Below are 21,330 nucleotides of genomic sequence, written 5' to 3' on the forward strand. Positions count from 1 at the left end.
CTCTGCTCCCAGCATACGTTCTCTCTTATTATTTCTGTGGCTCTCTCTCTCTCTCTCTCTCTCTCTCTCAAATAAATAAATAAAAATCTTTAAAATTTTTTAAAAAATGAGAAAAGCATTGCTTTCAATTAGTTCTCCTCTAGGAGTTTAGATATTCCCCATACATATTCCATATTCATGTTGCCTACAGATTGTCATACTTCTCATGCCCTACTGACTGGTGGCATGGGGTATCTATATCTCTTGCGGGCTTGGGCCGAGGCCAGGGCACAGCTGACTGGTATATTCACATGACTGCAGGGACACAAGAGCATTGCAAACTTCTACCCCTACCCAAGACAGGAAGGAGTTAGCCGTTGCTAACCACAAATATTACAAGAACCCTCAGTTGTCAGTAAATGCCTTGTGTGCTGGAAGTGTTAGTTTTGCCCTATCTGGGAGCCAGGGGAAAAGTCGAGTTTTGGTCTCCTTACAGAGTGAACCACATGTTCAAACAAGGCTTCTGTTCCCTGCACTTTCCTCTAAAACTATTACTAGAGAATGTGGTAGAAGTTGGGGGTCTGTGAAACCCACTCTGGTTTATGATGTTTATTAAAAAATGAAATAAAAAAATGAAATATAGGGTGCCTGGGTGGTTCAGTCGTTTGGGCATCTGCCTTCAGCTCAGGTCATGATCTCAGGGTCCTGGGAATAGTTCTGTGTTGGGCTCCCTGCTCAGTGGGAAGTCTGCTTTTCCCTCTCCTACAGGCTCATCTCCTTTTGCTCTATCTTCTGTGCTCTCTCTCTCTCTCTATAAATAAATAAATAAATAAATAAATAAATAAATAAATAAATAAATAAAATTTTTTAAGAATATATGAACCATAGAAGCAAATGCTAAACTGAATGGGACAGGAGGTGTAAACCAGGGTGATGGGGTCCAGAAGCTAGTGAGGACCAGAAGCTCAGCAGATAGAACGGATTGGGAAGAGTAGTCAGTTTTACTGTCGTGGTCAGAGCATGGAGACAGAGGGATCAGCTCTGATGGTTTGTGCCAGTCTGTGAACTCTTCCACACAGAGACTTACCTGAGGATACTTGTGGGTACTGAGCAGATGGAATTCTTCCTTGAATTCTGTGCTCTTTGAACCTTGGAGCTGCTTCTGGAATATCAGCTTTTCTTGGACACTTCATTCTCCCGATGGCACCAGAGAATGAGCATCTCATATTTGTTTGAAGGCAAATTTTAAAGACAGAAATGCTACAGGGATCCCCAGGTGGCGCAGCGGTTTAGCGCCTGCCTTTGGCCCAGGGCGCGATCTTGGAGACCCGGGATCGAATCCCACGTCGGGCTCCCGGTGCATGGAGCCTGCTTCTCCCTCTGCCTGTGTCTCTGCCTCTCTCTCTCTCTGTGTGACTATCATAAATAAATAAATAATTAAAAAAAAAAAAGAAAAGAAATGCTACAGTTGGTGCACTGATGAGATTTTGACCATTCTCTCCTCCTCACTACTATTGTTCTGGTTCAAGCTACCACTTGCTGTTGCTTGAGCCTCCTAATTGGCTTCCCCTTAGCAGCCAGAGGGACTTTTTAAAATGTAAATCTAAATCAGATCGTTTCATTCCTCTGCACAGAGTTCTCTGAAGACTTCCTGTCTCACATCTGAAGTCCTTTCCATGCTGAAAATGTCCTTCTTGAGGGGCTTTCAAACCTTATGGGCATGCCTCACAACAGGCCACATATTTTATATTGCCACACAGTACATGCCGTCGTATGTATAATTGAAACAACATTTCTGTAAATGACCCTTACTTGTATTATATATAAGGTGTCCTGATGTTTTCCATTTTATTGTTTCTTCTTCTTTTCAAAAAATACTAGTTGCAGCTGACAAACTTGATTTCATGACAGGTCCATGGGTCATGACTCTCAGTTTGGAGAACATTTTACTATATGATCTGGTCCTTGCCTGCCTCTCAGACTTTAACTCTGCCACTCCCAGTCCCCCTGGCTTACTGTCCTCCAGTTAAACCTGTGTCCCTGCTTTGCCATAAATATGACATGTTCGCTCTTACTTGAGGGCTTTTGCATTTGCTCTTCTCTCTGCCTAGAACACTGTTTCCCCTGGTTGATGGTTTTATATGGAGCTCCGCTCAAGTGTTTCCTTATCAGAGACTCTCCCTGACCATGCCCATCCCTGCATTCTCCATTCTCTTATCCAATGTAACTTTTCACTGTAGCCCACGGATACTGTGTAATATATTCAGTATACATTTATATGTTTGTCTCATTTCATTAGAAGAAGCTCTGTGAGAGTACCGATTTTGTTTTCCTCACTGCTGAATCCGCTGAACCTAGAGCAGTGCTGGCACCATCGTGTGTTAGTTGAATGAATGAATAAATGTAATTCACAGACAGATATGGACTGACCAAACTTTCTAGGAGCAGAGTTCCAAACCTGTATCCTATCTTATGCTTAAGCTACTGATTTTGGGTCGGAGAACCCTATAAACTCTGTGAGCAGACCTGATGCCATTTGGTCTGAGAATTTTGGAATCCTGTCTACCTTGCCTGGAAGGAGAATGTGATCTTGGGGAAAGTCTAGACCTTTGACCCCATAGACTTCCTTCACTATGGGAAAGGGCATTGGTCTGCAAGGGCCAGCGTGGGCCTGTCTCACCCAGGTGTGATATTTGTGTCATTCAGGATTTATATAATAATCAGGTTCTTTCTGGTAGCCCAGGGTGCTAATGTTTAGTGATCTTCTTTATGGGAGCAGTAATGATGGTGTTCTGATTATATTATCATTTCTGCCTAGTATCATGCAGCTGAGTCAGGCTGGATTGATGGAAGCCCTCAATGGCAGAGTTTGGGTATGACAGGTCTGGAGTTTGAAATGCCCCAGGGAGGTGTTGTCCTATGCTGATGCCTGGATTATAGGTAGCAACAGCCATCTTGCTGGTTTACCTTCTATTGTCTCTTTTCTACCTGCCCTGCGCACTGCTGCCTGGCAGTGCCTCTTAATTCAAAAGTTAAGTATATTTTGTTTTTACTGCTCAATAAGGTAATGCATGCTCTTGGTAAAAAATTTCAGTGTTATGGAACTATATGAGAAAGTAGAAATCTTTTTTTTTTTTTTCCTTTTTACAAAGTAGAAATCTTATGTAATTCTAGCTCTGAAGAGAAACTCTTCTATCAATTTGGTATATATTCTATTATTTTTTTTTACCCATGTAGCAACAGATATATGTTTTATACTTGTATTTTTGTTTTTACAAACATTTTTATTTTAGAAAATCACTGCTGTACAGGCTACTTGTTTTCACCGAGTCAAGTATCATAATTGGTTTTCCATGACAGTGCTTACTCATCTACCTCATTCTTTTTAATAATGGGTATAGTCTACCTTATGGATCTGCTATATTTGAAGCCATCATGGATCTTGGTGTCACTTGCAACAATACTAGCATAAATATTTTTCCATATTTGCACTTGGCATATTTGTGTAAGTATTTCTATGGGACCTATTCTGCATGCTGATTATTTTTAGGAAATACTTCTTTAATTCTATTACAGTTTGCTTTAGAAATCTTTGATGGCTCTCATCACTTGCAGGATAAAGTCTAGACCAGTGCTGTTTAATAGAAATATAATATACAACATGAAGTAATTTAAAATTTCCTGGAGTGCACATTATAAAAGGTGAAAAGAAACAAGTGAAAATAATTTTAATAGCTTTTTATTTAACCAGATGTAACCCAGATACCATATTTTGAGTGCATAAGCAATATCAAAACATAATTACAGAAGGGTGCCTGGGTGGCCCAGTCAGTTGAGCATTGACTGACTCTTGATCTCAGCTCACGTCTTGATCTCAGGGTTGTGAGTTCAAGGCCCACATTGGGCACCATGCTGAGCTTAAAAACAAAAAACATAATTACAGAAATATTTTGTATTTTTTTTTGTACTAAATCTTTGAAATCTGCTAAGTACTTTACACTTAAAGCACATCTCAAAATTGGACTGTTCCACATTTCAAATGCTCAGATGGCCACATGTGACCAGTGGCTACTGATTGGATAGCACAGATCTAGACTCCTTTCCCTGGTACTGAAGCCACAGTGAATCAAATAGGGCCAACTTGCCTGTGCTCCTGACACTCTTGTTTCCTATAAACTTTCAGCACTTCCTCTTTATTTTTCCTGAATCCTGCCCATGCTTTGGGTAGGGTTTCTCAGCACTGTTGACATTTGGGGCCAGTTAATTCTCTAGGATTGGACTTTTCCATTGGTCCTGAGCCTGTTAATGGCAGTGCCCTTGGTTAGGAATGCCCGGGATGCTAACTTGGGCATATCACTTGTGGCAAATTCCATAGACGGTTCCCCTACTGGGCCTCCTCTTTATGGGTGGGCTGTCTCTTCTGGTTCTTATTTTGACTTCAGGACACACACTTCAACAAAAACCATCAGGGAACTTGAGGATCAGGATTTATTACTCACAATCCTAGAGAGTGCAAGTGTATCCAAGAGCTGCACTGTGAGGTTTCGGGCAGAAAGAGCAAGTGTGCACAGGCAAGCAATGACCTGAGTCTTTATTAGGGTCTGAGGGTGGGATGTCTAGGGTTTTGTGGGTTAACTCTTTATTAGTTAATTTAAAGCTAAAGAGCAGGAATTGCGGTATGGGAAGGGGAAGCAGGGTCACTTGAGCAGGCAGTTATCTAGGTTACCCAGAGCTTTTTCTGAAAGAGGAACCTTCGTGTGGGGGGGCTGTCTAGTTCATAGTAGCAATGTCATGCGGCTGGCCATATGTTTATTCAGGATGAATGTCTTTTGAAATGGATGCCTCAGCAATAAAAAGCTTAATGTCAGGCACTTATACTACAATTAGAAAGCTTAATATCAGGCACTTACACTATTGAGAGACTATTAGCAGCATCCCTGACTTCTACCCACTAGGTGCAAGTGGCACTTTCCTACCACCAGCTGTGACAACCACAAATGTCTCTAGACTGAGAACCTCTGCTTTAGCCTCAATCTCACATCTCCACTTATCTACTAAGAGGGTTTTCTGTGTGTGTGTGTGTGTGTGTGTGTGTGTGTGTGAACTGGATGAGCCTACTCTGGCTTTCCATTTCTCTGAGCTTGACTTATTGTCCAGCCAGTGTGGTAAGTGTATGTAACAGGGAAAAAGCCTTTTATGATCAGATGTTTGAGAAATGCTGAATTAAAGAAAATTCCGCATTTCTTTCCTGTGGGACTTTGTCATAGAATCTAATGTGCTAAATGCTTTATGCATCTCATGTCCATCTAGTACAGTCCAAAAATGCTTTATACATCTCCAAGAGAAGCTAACTCACCTAGCATGTCCCAAACTCACTTATCATTGTAATAGAAATTTATCACTTTTTGGCTTTCCAGCAACTAACATGTGTCCTCTTAGTATTGGGTCATTCTATCTAACTTACATAGATCAGGTTGGTGGCACTACAGAGGAAGGAATGGACCTTCCCTCTTCCCTGCTCCACACAAGCATGCATGGTTCAGGCTTTGGATGCTTCCATATGGAACTTGAGGCTGAGTGAGCTGGAGTGAGAGGCTGTTGGTGTAAAATACTGATGTTCTTCTAACTTACTGTCTTTGGTCCTTGTCTGTTTCCTGAGCTTGGTTTTCCAGTCTCTTCTCAGTTACCTGAGCTTTTACCACCCTTCCCTTTTTGTTCCAGTCACTAAAGTCAGTTTTCACCATTTTTAACGGAAAGGTTCTTGACTGACATGACCAGTAGAACTAGTTGGAAATGTTGGTTGCAAGCATTAATTTTTGTCCCCATATGTTGGCTTACATTTTATATTTTTCAACTCTTCCCATTCTGTGCCTTTATTCCCTAAGCTTTTTCAGAACAGCAGCAACCTACTTAGTGGCACTGCATTTCTCACATCCTGTCACCCCGTGCCTGCTCTCCAGAGGTGCTAAATGCAGAGGCATTAGGACTTGTGGTAGGTGGGTGCTTTACTGCACTAAAGGCTTGTGGTTCTCTAGCGACATAACTGCAGCCACTACCTGCTGCTGAGCCTGTGAGGCTGGTCACTGAGTAATTACAGGTACCCTGGGAACAAGTGGAACAGAAGTAAGCAAACTGGAGATTGCACCGAACAGTATTTGGATGTCAGAATAATTGACCCAGTTCTGCTTTTATTTTTTTTAAGGATTTTATTTATTTATTCATGAGACACAGAGAGAGAGAGAGAGGGCAGAGACACAGGCAGAGGGAGAAGCAGGCCCCATGGAGGGAGCCCGACGTGGAACTCGATCCCAGGACTCCAGGCTTACACCCTGAGTCAAAAGTAGAGCTCAACCACTGAGCCATCCAGGCGTCCCTAGGTTCTGCTTTTAATGCCTAGCTTAACTGACAGGTAATAGCTGTTGGTTGAGAAGGGGAATAATGACAAAAATTGATTAGTGAAGAGCAGCAAAAGCTGGGAAAGGGCTAATATCTCAAGGAGGGATGAAGGGTAAGAGAAAAGTGGGAAATTTTTAAAATACCATATGATGCTGTGTGTGAAGCCAGGTGCAAGAGCACAGATGCCTGTAATGTGAACCCAGACTCTCTTCCACTGTGATCATGTGTTCAATCTATGTGGCTATGGATATAAGACATACTGGAAATGACAGAGGGAAGAGGAGTATAAGCAGAAAATATTCAAGGCTGGTATCAAAGGATCAAGTGAACAGATCATGTTGGCCTTCACCTTGGTGCCTGAAATCTATTCTGAAGTATTTTAGGGAGTGTAGTAAACTCATTATTCACCTGGACTCAGACTGATATCCTAAAGAAAGGTCTAGATGGAGAATGTATGTGGGATGGGAGTTGTAGATTAGGGTCAAAGTAGCTGTGGGAGACGTCATAGTAGTAAGGCTCTGTGAGTGGTGGCAGTATATGCTGTCAGGTTGTTGGTGTCATGGTTTCTAGACCATCTGTCTAGGTTCTAAGAATTAGGCTTACACAGTAGAATGTTGGACAAGTTGACTCATGTCCACTAGGGGCATGGATCCCCTAGAGAGCTCACCCAGGGCTTATTGGATGGTAGACTAGACTTTGGGGAAAAAAAATTAATTCTAGTTTCTACCTGTTAGTAAGGATGAGGCTCTCAGCATGGTATCTGTCTTGTATCTTTGGTTAGGAATTGAATAAGGCTGAGTCTGCTCATTTACGTATGTTGAATATCTTTGAGGCTGAATGGTTCAGGCATGCCCTGACATCCAGGGCTCTTTTTTTCTAGCTATGCTAACCTTTTCCGAGGCTAAGATCAAATACTAGACATGATCAAGTTGATATTTCACTGGTTTCAGTGTCTGAGGTAAAAAAAATAAATGTACTATGATGCAAGGGGCTTATTGAGCAACTATTTCTGTGCTGGGCACTTGCACATATGGGAAGGTGTGACTGATTCCTGGGAAGTTGCAAATTTGAATTGAAAATAACCAGAAAAAATGAAAAGAGAAAACATGGGAAATTTAATCTTTCCTTTCCCAAATTTAGGAGAAAGAATCTCTAATAAATTATCACAATTTATTTTTCTCCATTAGGAACAAAGGTAAAATCAAAATACAAAATAAACCTCATTTTACAAAGTTCTCACTTGGTGTTACATGGTTTAGGAATATTGTGAATATGTGCAAGAACATCCATGGAAGCACCAACGGAAGTGACAAAAAGACTATATGGTGGATTTGTAGAGAAGATGATTTGTCTCCACTGAGGCATAGGAAAAATAATAATAAAAAATTGTGAGAAGAGTATTTGAGAACAAATTTATAACTGACAGAAGGGCCTGAAAGCCAACCAAATGACTTACTAAGAGACACAGTAGGGTATTTTTTCATGGGAGAGTTTTGAGAAAAGAATATTATCGCCGTCCAATTATGGCTTCATGTCTCTTCTTCCCAAAGGCACGTGTACTTGAAACCCCTCTTGGCCCCATAAGAGAAGATTCTATGGTACTGATGAGATTGTGTGCATTAGAATCACTTCTCCTGGAAAGGAGACGCTAAAGGGTACTCGAATAAAATATTAAAAATTATGAAGGACATAACAAAGGCCAATCAGCCCTTTCTTTTCCCTAGACCCCATAATAAGAGAACAAGGGTTATTTGATGAAATTAAAGAGTAGCAAATTAAGTGCTAATAAAATGAGATAGTCACTTATATAATTCATTACCATGGGAGGTCACAGAGGCAAATTTTGTGGCTGGATTAAATATGGGGCCGGATAATTTTATGACCACTAATGATATTTTTAACAGTGAAGGCTGATATTGCCAGATAAGTAATCCTATTACATCCTCCAGTAGGTGGTTTGCGGGGACCTCTAGCAAGTAGTGTCTCAGAAGTGTGAGAGCAGGCCTTGTGGGTTCTAACCTTTGGTGGAGAATTGTACTAAAAATTAGTTTTTAAGGCAGATGCCCTTAGGTATTGCGTTCATGTTTCAGTCCCAGCTTCTCTTATGAAGATCCATAAGTTCTTTAATCAGAAGCAGTTGGGGTGCAGAGTTTCATCTTTCAAGATGAATAAGTTGCAGAGACCTAGTGTACAGCACTTTGACTAATGTTTTGTGTTTTTTTTTTTAAGATCTTATTTCTTTATTAGAGAGAGAGAGAGAGAAAGTGAGCCTGGGGAGGAACAGAGGGAGAGGGACAAGCAGACTCCCTGCTGAGCATGGAGCCAGGCTATAAGGGGCTTCATCCCAGGACCCTGACTGAGATCATGACCTTAGTCAGACACTCAGCTGACTGAGCCACCCAGGCACCCCCAATGTGACTATTGTTAACAAAACTATATTGTATGGTTGAATTCTGCTGAGAGAGTAGATCTTAAATGTTCTTAGCCCACACAAAAAAGAAAAAAAAAAAAAAAGAACATGGGAAATGTGTCAAGTGATAGATAATTAGCTCGATTGTGGTGATTTTTTCACCATGTATATGTGTATCAAAACATCAAGATGTATATCTTAAACATATATAATTTTTGTCAGTTATACTTCAGTAAAGCTGGAGGGGGGAGGTAAACACTAATTTTTTTTTTTTTAAGAAAAAGTAGTTGAGAAAGATACTGCCCAAATTTTGATCATTTCTGGTCTTGGAGAACCACTCATTTTATTTATTGAATGCCACCCATGTGTCAGGCACTTTGCTTGGAGTTTTAAAAATCTGTTGGGAATATAAACAATTTGACAAATCAGTGCATTCAGAAGTTAGGGGACTACACTAAAGATAGATGCTAAGGTAGCATTAAGTGCAAAGAAGCAAAGGAATAGCTCAACTTGTGTGGGTGAGAGAAAATTCACAGAGAAGGTGGCCTTTGAACTAAGTCTTAAGGGTTGAGGAGGAGTTAACCATATTGGCAAGATAACGAAGGGCAGAAGGAACCACCAGCATGCACAGATCCAGAGACAGAAGGTGACATCATTGCCAGTGAGAGCTGTGCCACAGGGTTGGAGGGGCAGAGAAGGAGAAGAGGGGTCCTCTGAGGGCAAAGGGAGCCAGATGGTGAAGTCTTGGATTGTCTGAGATGTCTCTCCAGTAGCAGTACTTCCAGTGGTGGCAGTGTGTGTAGGGAGGAGAGAGGAGGTGGGGAGGGGCTTTATGACAGATAAAGGAAAGCCTCTCAAAGCCTTGCCCCACAGATAGGCGTCCCTGTTTTGGCCACTGTCAAAAGTTGCTTCAAAGCCTTATATTTCACACAACTCTACCTCATTGTTACTATCTCCCAGAAACAGTCTTTGCCATAAGCCTAATCACCATTCATTATTAGTGTTTTTTTTTTTTTTATAAAAAAGAATCTCCCCTGCCTTTGGGTAGAGAGGGGTTCTTATAGGTCTTATAAATTAGGATGAGTCTGGTGTATCTGTTTGGTCTTATTTCTTTGGGCTTTACCTAGAACCCATCTTTGGGTGCAAAAGGAGAGGCAGGTTTCATTTGCTTGACCTTAGACTCCCTTTTTCTCTGTGATTTTGGCTCAGCAGATGAGCAGGAAAACATACAGTGTCTTTTGAGGAGCAGATGGATTGAAATGTTAAAAACCTGTTTTGTTAAATGATTTCGGCTAACAAAATAATTTAATTAGGGAAAAAAAGCATCCAGACTCTGCTCCTTATTCAGTGATATTTAAATAAGTATATCATTATTAATCACTCAGACTCTGACTTGGAATTTCTACAATATTAATATTGATAGGCAGAATCAATTGGAAACGAATTCTTTTGTAGAAATGTGGTCTTATTTTTATGGTGGATACAAATACTGTATTATTATTATTATTATTATTATTATTATTATTATCATCATCATTATTTGTGTTGTTACATAGTGCAATATGCAGTTAGTAGTTTTCTCCACCACATTACAGAGAATTGTGTATGGTAGTCCCCTCTTATTTGTGGGAAATGTGCTCTAAGACCAACCCCAGGGGATGCCTGAAAGTGTAGACAGCATTGAACATATATACTATGTTTTTTCCTATTCATACACATCTATGATAAATTTTAGTTTATCAGTTAGGCACAGTAAGAGATTAACAACAGTAATTAATAATAAAATACAACAGTTATAACAATATGGCATAGTAAAAGTTATGTGAATGTGGTCTCTGGAATACTCTTTTGTATTGTAGTCACCCTTTTTGTGACGATGTGAGATGATAAAATGCCTACCTGATGAGAGGAAATGAGGTGAATGATATAGGCATTGTGATGTAACATCAGGCTACTATTCGCCTTCTGATTTACCTCAGAAGGAGGATTATCTGTTCTTGGGCTGCAGTTGACCATAGGTAACTGAAATTGCAGAAAGCAAAATTGTGGATAATTGGGGCTATTTCCTTTTCCATAGTAGTTTTTTAAGTCTCTTCTAAGAAGAAGTTGCTAGAGGGATATAAAAAGGAAGTTAGTTGTAGAAGGTAGAAGAGGTTATTAGAAGGATATAAAAGTTATATATATATATATGTTAGTTATAGAAGATAAATGGGTATGTGTTCAATTTACTGCGAGGTCTCCCATGTAATAGAGTGTTGGTGGATAAAACTGAAATATAATTGAAATACACATTGTGTTTTTCATGTGTTAGACACTCAAAAATAAGATCATGACTCCATACAGTAAGGACAGGACACCATCTTACCATGACTCCTTGATGAACTGAATACAAGTTATATAGTACAACAGCATCCAAATGTTAGCTCTATCTGGGGAGTGGGCAGTGTTTTCATGAAAGCCAACATGTAGGCTGGTTTTAAAACAAATTATGGTTAATTAAGACAGAGGGTAGGATCGAGGTAGGGAAGAGCATTTTGAAACAGAAGCAGTAGAGATATCTCCCAGAATTTTGAACACCTTGTTTTTTTTCTTTCTCTTTTTCTAACTTCTGTTCTGTCGATGTTGTAATTTCTAATACATTTGGAAAAAGTCTCCTTTGAGGAAAGAATGGGCTATATCATATCAGCATCTAGGAGATATTAATCTTGTCAGTAAGGGGGTAGTGATCAAGGATTCCTTTAAGCCCCAACATTAATTCACTTAGGTATTTATTAATCATTTGTTCTCCTGCACTGGGCTCTTACAAATAAGTCTTTGCTGTCAGAAGTGAGGCACGTGGCATGGGTAACACAACATTTTCCTCCCTCGTTAGACGTGTCTGTGTAATGAATCAATACAGGTCCTTCCAGTTCCAAATGTACTTGATTTTACATGAAGCATGCCTTTTCATGACTGGGTTTCTTTCAACAAGGTTATTTATTTGTAATTGTGCAAAAAGAAGCATAAGCTTTAAAAGAGTTTTCATGTAAAATGATATATCCCTTCAAGGGCCATGGAAAAATAGGTGAATATATTTAATAAGAAGTGTTCTTCTTTCCCCTTTAGACCTTAGTTGGATCTCCAAAATACAAGTGAATCAACCAGCAGTTCTGAGGCGTGCAGAACAAATCCAGACTCGGAGAACCGTGAAAAAGGAGTGGCAAGTAAGTTTCTTCTTGAGTATTCTATTCCTGTAGTTTACAATGCCTGGTCTCTTCCCTCAAGGCCGCAATATTGAATTTTGCTCAAGATGCATCTAAACTTAAAAGATTGCAGCTGTCCATGACTTATTTTAATAATTCATATATGATGATGACGGGTTGAAGAAAGATAACACATTTATCCAAACAAGTTAAAAATCTTATCACTCTTGAGTGGCAAAGCCGCAAATGAATTTGAGGCATCTTTATTCATGAGTGAATTAAATGGCATATTTCCTCAACACATTTATTCAGTTCCTTAGACATACCTTCTTTGGTTGTCTTCTATTTTAATTTTTAAACCATAACATCTAAACCTGGTGTGTTTGCTATTGAGGTCCTTAGGCATAAGAGTTGACCTCCTTTGACCATTGTGTTTACCTTACTATTAATTTTCATAAATCATTTTCCAAAACTCAAAAAGGATGTTTCACAGGGTACTTGTGGTCAGCATATCCTTCAGTGTATACTGACCAAAGATGTGCTGTGCATCACAAGACTAAAAGGTGTTCAGAGTTCATTTCACAAATGAGGCAAAATATTGTGATAGAATATTTTAGGGTGACATTTTACATTTTGCTCATCCTTGGAAATATTCCTATTGAAAGGTAAAAGGAAATTCATTAGAATGAATTATGAACTATGAATATTGTTTTAAAAACAGAATTGGATTAAGGTGGAAAAAAAATCCGACAAAGAAATTAGAGACTCTTTTCTAAATATCTCATCCCAGATCCCAGGGCTGGAGGTAAAATATCAGATAGAGATTCTCTTATTCCCAAGTTCTACTATACCATGGTAGCTATCAGGGGCTCCTAGTTGAGGAGATAGAGAAGTCTCATGTGGGGAGGCTTGATCTATTAGGGATTTCACTTTGGGATAGCTATGGAAAGAAAAATAATTTTTTTAAAGATTTTATTTATTGATGGAGTGAGTGAGCACGTGTGCTTGGGAGGTGAGGCAAAGGGAAGAGAAAAAAAATCTCAATCCCAGAGCTGAGCCCAGAACCTGACTCAGTGCTCAGTCTCAACAACCCTGAGCTCACAAACTGAGCCAAAACCAAGAGTCGGATGCTTAACCAACTGCACCACCCAGGCGCCCTGGAAAAATAATTTTTTTAAGGCTACTCTTTTATTTTGTTCTATGCAGTGTTCATCTTATTAGTCACTCTTGAGCAATGCTTATAGCACATATGAAAATGACATGCCTTAGATGTCAGATTTTAGTACCCCTGTTTGTCTAATGATTTTCTATTCACTGAATTGGAAATGATTTTTTTTTAAACTTGTTTTTTTTTTTTCTTAAACCAGGCTGCTTGGCTCCTGAAAGCTGTTACCTTTATAGATCTTACTACACTTTCAGGGGATGACACATCTTCCAATGTTCAGAGGCTCTGTTATAAAGCCAAGTATCCAATCCGGGAAGATCTCTTAAAAGCTTTAAATATGCACGATAAAGGTAATGTTGTTGTGTTTAATCTGTCTGTGTTTGCCTCTTTACAGAACTAATTACTAAATCTAAGAGGACTTAAGACAAGATTCAGCTGCTAAAATGATAACAGCAATAAAAATCCATGGTTGAATTGTGTACATAGACAAATAATTAAGATTCTTCTCTGAAAAACAGCAGGGAGAGAATCTGAGTCTCATTTTTAGGTCAGTTCTTTCCATCATGGATTAAAGTTGCTGGTAGAGAGTTTCTTTATTTTTCTTTCCAGTTCTTCAGTGTGGAAAAATTTCTATCTAGTGACTCTAAAATACTGATTTTCATTCCCTAGCCACATGTGCAAAAGCCAGTCTCATTACTTAATAATCACATCTCATACATAAAGTATTTTCTGTGAGTAAATGAAATACTTTGGAGAATAAAATGCAAATGGGGAATATTGCATGCTCGTATATTAGGTTAGATCTTTTGAAAAAAGTTATATTCACTCTCTTAGTATACATGAAAGAAAAGACTTTATGAAGTTGCCGTAAGTTTAGAATCTTAACATTTTAGGAATGGAGAAGACCTTTGAGAGTTGATCCCCTATTTCTAAATGAGGAAACTGAGGTCTGGAAGACTAAATGGTGTTTCCAAGACCGTGTGCCATGGTTCTCACTGGGCTGATTTTAGGAGCCACATCTTTCTCTGGAGGGATGCTTCATGATTCCCAAATGCCTGTCCATAATGAATATGCAACTAGAGATGTTACATAGGCCCAATGCAGGTATTTTATCCCAAGTAATTTGAAAATAATTTATAGGCCTGAACAACTCCACAGCTTTTGAAAAATATCTATTATGTTTCTTTTGAGTTGATAATAAAAACACCACCTACTTATAGACCTATACAACATTGTTAAAAGTAACAACTTTGTGGGAGAGGCTGAAAAAGAGTAGCAACTTTGTATGAGTCTATGTTCTTGCTTTGTTTTATAGTGGCTATTCGATTTTTTTTTTTTAATATAAGAGCTTATCCCTCCAAATGAGGACTCCATATTCAGATTGTGTTATTTCTTAAAAGAGAGGAAATACGATCAGTTAAATGTCATTTTGCTATACTACCCCGTAAGGTTCATGTCTACTTTTTTCAGCCACTGTTTGTTAACTCTACAAATCTGGATTTTGTTACCTACTTGAAATCAAATATTTTCATTGAGTTGAGGCCATTAAGTTTAACCGTTTAGGAGTTTTTAGAAACTGTGGTCTTATATTGACTGCAAAATACAGTGGAATAAACATGGAAAAACATGGAATAATCACAATTATTCCATGACTTGTCCAAGGGGAAAATGATCCATATTTTCAAGAACTAGGAGGGACTTCAGAGAGCCAAAACTTTTTCATTTGGGGCAGCATCATAGAATTATTCTTCCTCTCATTTTGATTTCTGCCAGTGTTATGGTGTAAATAATAATTAAAAGTGTGTTATGCAAATTGAGCTTCCCATAAAGCAGGCCATTATGATTCTTTCTTCACAGGCATTACTACCGCTGCTGTTTGTGTTTATCCTGCACGGGTGTCTGATGCTGTAAAAGCACTGAAGACTGCAGGCTGTACAATCCCGGTGGCTTCGGGTAAGATGGTTTTGACTTTTGCTGTTGTCCTTCTACCTGTTTCTAGCTCTTCCGCTCAGACCCCTGGGGTTTTATATATAATTTATATTATGACGTTAATTAGTTGTATGTGTGTGTGTGTATTTAAGATTTTATTTATTTATTCATGAAAGACACAGAGAGAAAGGCGGAGACCTAGGTAAAGGGAGAAGGAGGCTCCCTACAGGGAGCCTGACATGGGACTTGATCCCAGGACCCTGGGATCATGACCTGAGCCAAAGGCTCAACCACTGAACCACCCAGGTGCCCCAAGTTTTATATATTTAATTATTTCTTTTTTACTCATTCTTTCAGTATCTAATTGCCTCCTGAGTAACAAACCATACTCGTTTTCAAGAATACAGAACTGTATCCCTGTCCTTAAGGAAACTTGGTTGTTTAGGAGGAATGATCGAGTTTAAAACATCAGGCAGGATATGTTGTATTATATATATGTAAAGTGTGATAGTAAAGATATGCAGAAGGTACAGTTGTAACTCTGAGCAGGGGGTGATTTATTTTGCACGGACTGGTAATGCTCAGAGAGTGAGGGGATTCTTCGTAGAGGAGATAACTGCTTGGGGTCTCAAAGGAGAAGGAGGAGTTGACGGTGTTGGTGAGATAGGGAATGGCATTTTAGAAGAACTAGCATGTGTGAAGACACAGAAGCATGCACAGGGAGCTGCAAGTAGTTTATAATTGTTGGATCTAAATTGGGATGAAGGGGGAGCTCTGGGAGTTGAAGAGGAAGAGGTAGATTAGGGCCAGTTCACATAGGGAAACCAGGTCTGGCAGTAGCATTTGGAGTCTATTCTGCTGATGGGAGGGATACTGCAAGATTTTAAGCAAAGGCATATCATGATCAGCTGCATGATGCAATGAGTCAGGGGGATGGTAGTGGATACAGTAGAGAGAGGTGACAGGGAGTTAAGGAGACTTACCATAGTCCATGTGAGAAGTGAGGAGAGCCACCCCAAAGCCTGGGAGGTAAAGAAGAGAGGGTATGTTCAGGAATTATTACTTAAGATAGACCCAATAGGACTTGGCAAGAAAGTAAGAAGAGTCTTTAAAGTTTCTGTGTAGGTGAGTGTGTGTGTGTGTGTGCGTGTGTGTGTGTTATGGATAGATACAAAATTAGATTGTACTTTTAGAGGAATATCCTGGTGCTTTAAAATAAGGAGTCTAAACATGATTACTTTATTTTATTAGGGATACATCAGAAGAAACACATAGTATTGATATACAAGCTACTTGTGAAGATTCTGAAAGTGTTTGGCAGCTACCTTAAATTTTTTCATCAGCCTCAGTCAATTCAACTTTTCTTTTATACAACAGGGAAACATGCTTCCCTCTAAGATAGCAGACCCAAGGAATTTAATAACATCAAGGAAATATAAAAGGTTATCATTAGTAATGGAAGTGGAATTAATGATGCACATGTAAAAAATGTAATGGTTTTTCTGAAGTGTAGCTGTGTTTCCATTTTTAAAGAAATTTGTGCTTGGTTTTGCTCTTCCCAACTCACCCCTGCCCCAGTTTTGTAGACTTTATTAGATGCTTTTCCCTGGTACAGTCTTTCCCTTTATTCTCATCTATATGGCTATTCATTTTAAGATAGGCAGTGAGAAGAACCTATGTTACCATTTGGTTACAACAGCTGTAAATGTTAGTGAGTAAATCAAGAATACAGTGATAACCAATTTGATTAAGAGTAGGATCCATAATTAACCAGTGTCCATCAAGACAAGTCTATAACTACTATTTTATGACTATCACTGTGATGATACATATTTTCTTAATTTCTGTTTATTTAAAGCCTGCTTATGAGCATCTCTACGGAAACTTAATTTCAGGTTTTTCAGACAACAAAATACTAATATTTATCCTAACTCCAATATCATGAGATGACATTCTGTTTCTTTGCACTTCACTTTATAAGATAAGGGTGTAGAAGCTCTTTAGTGTCATCTATTCCTTGATCAAAATGCTGTTTTGTTTTGTTTTGTTTTGTATGAAACTCCTAGTTGAGATACACCAACTGAAATTTGTCTCCCTCTCTCCCTCCCTTCCTATCCTCCTTCCCTCTTTCCTTTCTTTTCTCTCTCTCTACTAGTGGCCACTGGCTTTCCAGCTGGACAGACTCATTTAAAAACACGATTGGAAGAGATCAGATTGGCTGTGGAAGATGGAGCCACAGAAATTGACGTGGTCATTAACAGGACCTTGGTGCTGACGGGCCAGTGGGAAGGTATGTGCAAGTCCTTCCCCAAAAGGGAGACATAGTTCTTCCTGCGTGAATCAAACGGTGAGGATTGGATAAGAGGCAACATGTTTTGGAAGTCATTGTTCTAGGTTACAAGTCACCAGATCAGAGGGTGAATTTCAGAGAAAACATGGCTAGTATTGCTTTTCCTTGTTCCCCTCATAAATCCTAGGTAGTTGCCCACCTGCATTAACTTTTTAGATCCCTTTGAGTGCTTAGGTGAGTGGTTATTTCTATGCAGTAGATTATTAATTTTTATTCTATTCTCTAGTGTTTTATTACTCAATACATAAATCACTCTAGGCAAGTCATTTATGCAAAGTTTATTTTAATAGGTGGAAGAAACTTCCCTTTTTTAATGTTAATCTTGGTGGATTTTGAGGATGTGGACTTAGTAATAAGTCTGCTAAGTCTGTTTTCACTCCTGCTGTTCTTACACATAATTCCTATGGATACTACTTTATATTTACCTTTGAGATTCATGATTTACTATCATACCGATTATGATAAAACATCACCCATTTCAGTAACAAGCTGTTGTTTTTATAATTAGATATTAAAAAAATAGATTTGACCTTTGCCTTAAATATATTTTGTATATTAGAGATTGTTTGTTGATAGCTAAGATAAGTACAATTCTCTGCTTCAAAAAAATCATTATAAAAATAGTTCAACTAAAATTTTTAATTAAATCATAAGATAAAACCAGAATAATATGTTGTCTCTTTAGATAGGTGGATATGAAATACATGGCATATTTTATAGTCATTATTGAGGTTTTACCTGCTTGCTGTTAAAAACAAAAATTCTAACCAGTAATAAAGAAAATAGATGTTCCACATAATCTTATCCCCTAGAAATAACGTCATAACAGCACAATTTTTCAGACTTTTTTCTCTTCATATATACACACATGCAACTGACATCCTTTTTAAAAGTTTAAATAAAAAGTAGGATTATACTTAATGTATTTTTTTTTAGTCTACTTATTGGACTTGCCAATGTCTCATTGTTATCTTTCTGTGTTGCTTATCCATCGGTCCATCTAGCTTATCTTCTATAAATCCTAATTCCATTGTTTATCCATTAAGAATTGCTTTTGGTTACAGAGTAGCAAAGATTTAGTAGTTTCAACACTTGAGGATTTATTTTCTTATACAAAATCTGGAGGTAGGTATTTCAGGGGTACTGTGGCAGTCCCAAAAAGTTCTTAATGACCTATGCTATTTTGATCTTCCACTTCCAAAGTGGATGGGGTGGCTTCTACTCTCAGACTTAAGGGCACTCCATCATCTAAGATGGCTTCTGAAGCTCCAGCCTTTCCACTCATCTCCCAGATAACAGGAAAGAAGGGCTGTCTTATCCTAAAAGTCTCCCACAGCATTTTTGTATATACCTCCTTGGCTCAAACTGAATTACATGGCCATCTTGGCTGCAAGTGAGGCCAGAGAATGTAGTCTTTTAGCTTAGAATGTTAACTGTGTTCTCATACATTCTTAACAAGTTAAATGATGTACATTTCTGTGCCCAGATGGAAAGGACTGAGGGAAGTTCTGGCATGGAAGGACAGATTGCAATAAGGAGCTAAATGGGGACTGACATTAAAAAGCTTAATAGCAAAGGATCTTATGAAACAACAATAACACAAATATTTAAATAAAAAGAGACATGTAGTCAAAAGGCACAGCACTATTAGTTGTGGAGCAGGTCACCTCAGAGATTTCAGCAGCTCCATGAGCATCACTGTGCTCTGGGATAATACAATCACTGATACCACAGTTCTGAATGATCTAGAAAAAAAAATATGTCAGCCATTCCTATTGTCCTATACTCCCAACTATACTCATCAACATCTTTAATCCTTACCCAGTTTAAATTCTTGACAGTTCACAAGTATCTTTTTGTGCTTTTGATTTTTGTTCCTTTTTTTATGGTTCATATGAGATTTGGTCAATTTGCATTCACTCATAAAAGACTTATTTTAAATAGATGTCCCTTTTCCCTAGATATTGATTCTTATTTCCTTCTAGTCATAGATTTCAGTTAAGATTTCAGGCCAGAATAAGAGGGAAAAAAATGAATGTGTGTAATATTTAAAACAAATTTGGAAATAAACTATATGATTTAGTTAGATAAAAAAAAAAAAAAACCCGATGTGTCTTTTATTAAATGTAGACGTAGAAGCATATGTTCTATTATAACTTGTGCTCTTGTCTCTAGAATACTAATTGGGAAATAAAATATAATAGGAGATGAGTTTTGATGTAATTGACTGTCCCTTAATGAACTAGGAATGGTTGTTTTTAGGAACTGATAATTTCCTAATAATAGGCATTCATGCAAAATATAATAATACATCTTTGTCCTAGACCATACTTTTCTATTAACTTTTTTATGGTGTTAATAACCTCTTGACCCAAAACAAATTGAAAAGGAACATTTAATACTAGAAATTTAATTCTAAATAGAAACCTGCAATGACTGAAGCCTTTTTTCACTGCAGTATTTTGTCTTAATTTGCCTCAGTTTGATTACATATTATATTTTTCAGTGTCATGCTTTCATTAGCTGTTTATTATAAAATATGAGCCTAAAATTGATTTCTTGTAATGTACCAGTGGAAATATCTGTCCGGCTAGTACACATTCAAATCCAGGTCCATCTCCTCTGTGCACTGAGGTGTGTAGGACACTGGTTAGAGCACAAAAGAAAGAATCCCATTTTTAAACCTGGCCATTCAGAGTGTATCCTGATCAGTTCTCACTGTTATAGGGTCTATAGTTTCGGGTGTGAACTCAAAGAGGCAACTGGAGGGGTGGGGGGGGGCTCATTTTCTTCTTCTTGAATTCTCCCTGGTGACAACTTAAAATCTCTGCTCTCCCCAAGCTTTTAATTCTTCTGGCCACCTTGAGGCTCCTTCTCTCTTAGCAGAAGACCTACCTGCTACCTTCCAGGGAATACAAATAACATTTTTTTTAAAGATTTCATTTATTTATTGGAAAGAGAGCACAAGCAAGAGAAGAGGCAGAGGGAGAGAGAAGCAGACGCCCCACTGAGTAGGGAGCCCGATGTGGGGCTTGATCCCAGGACCCAGGGATCATAACCTGAGCTGAAAGCAGAGGCTTAACTGAGTGAGCACCCCAGGCACCCCAGGACAGTAGCTTTAACTGGATAGGGTACAGAATATATTGCTGGTTCTCAGAATTCCCTGACAGACATTTTCAAACTACTTTCTCCAGCCCCTCTCCTCCCAGAATCTAGCATGCCCTTCTGTGAGTGTATGTAAGATCAGAGCTGGGTGTTGGAGGTGAGGGCAATAGGCTCCTGTAGTTTGAAGATTGCCCCAGGTGATTTTGATTCTACCCTCCCTCCCATCCTATAGTCATAGAGAATCAATCACTAACTTGGAGCGTCTATTTTTCTTTTAAAAAAACATACTCCTTGTTCTTGGTTCCATAGTTTAGATGCAGGGTAATTGAAACATTATTGAACTTATATGTTGGTTAATTAGTACAAATAGTGTTTCCTCTGGGTTTCCATTTATTTAGCCTGGATCTACAGTTAGCTGTAACAGAAAGGCCTAAGGATAAAGAGTTAATCTGGAAAGTGTTGCCAGAGAGACTTCTACCTCCTAAGCTCTTGGGAAAAGGATGGCTCTCCTCTACCTGGGAAAGTTGTGCTGGACTAGAGGAGAGGTGGGGGCACCCAGCCAGACAGATAGCATATGAGCCGGTCATGACTGGAGGTGGCCAGACCCAGAGCTTACCCAGAACAAATGTACTGTGGAGTAAGAAGGAAGGTTAACTCTGGGAGATTAGCAATGGTTGAAAGCAGATCTTTGCTTCAGACAGAGACCTTGGTTGGAATCCTGGCACTACCATTACCAGCTATTTTGTCTTAGGCAAGTTACTTCTCAGTGTCTTCTGTTCTTTCTCTGCAAAATAAGAATAATGGCATCTACTTC

At 38.7% G+C, this 21,330-nt stretch overlaps 1 protein-coding gene across 2 annotated transcripts in view; it reads left to right on the top strand.

Annotated features, from left to right (window-relative positions):
- The window catches only part of DERA (deoxyribose-phosphate aldolase), a 117,463-nt gene that overhangs the window by 40,232 nt on the left and 55,901 nt on the right, over window positions 1–21,330 (top strand). For both annotated transcript variants that reach the window (XM_038576915.1, XM_038576916.1), the window contains exons 2-5: window positions 11,891–11,988; window positions 13,335–13,482; window positions 14,990–15,085; window positions 17,217–17,351. In XM_038576915.1, coding sequence (XP_038432843.1) covers window positions 11,891–11,988; window positions 13,335–13,482; window positions 14,990–15,085; window positions 17,217–17,351 — 477 coding nt within the window. The remainder of the gene's footprint in view (window positions 1–11,890; window positions 11,989–13,334; window positions 13,483–14,989; window positions 15,086–17,216; window positions 17,352–21,330) is intronic.

The sequence above is a fragment of the Canis lupus genome, chromosome 27 (assembly GCF_011100685.1).
Source record: "Canis lupus familiaris isolate Mischka breed German Shepherd chromosome 27, alternate assembly UU_Cfam_GSD_1.0, whole genome shotgun sequence".
Lineage (NCBI taxonomy): Eukaryota > Metazoa > Chordata > Mammalia > Carnivora > Canidae > Canis > Canis lupus.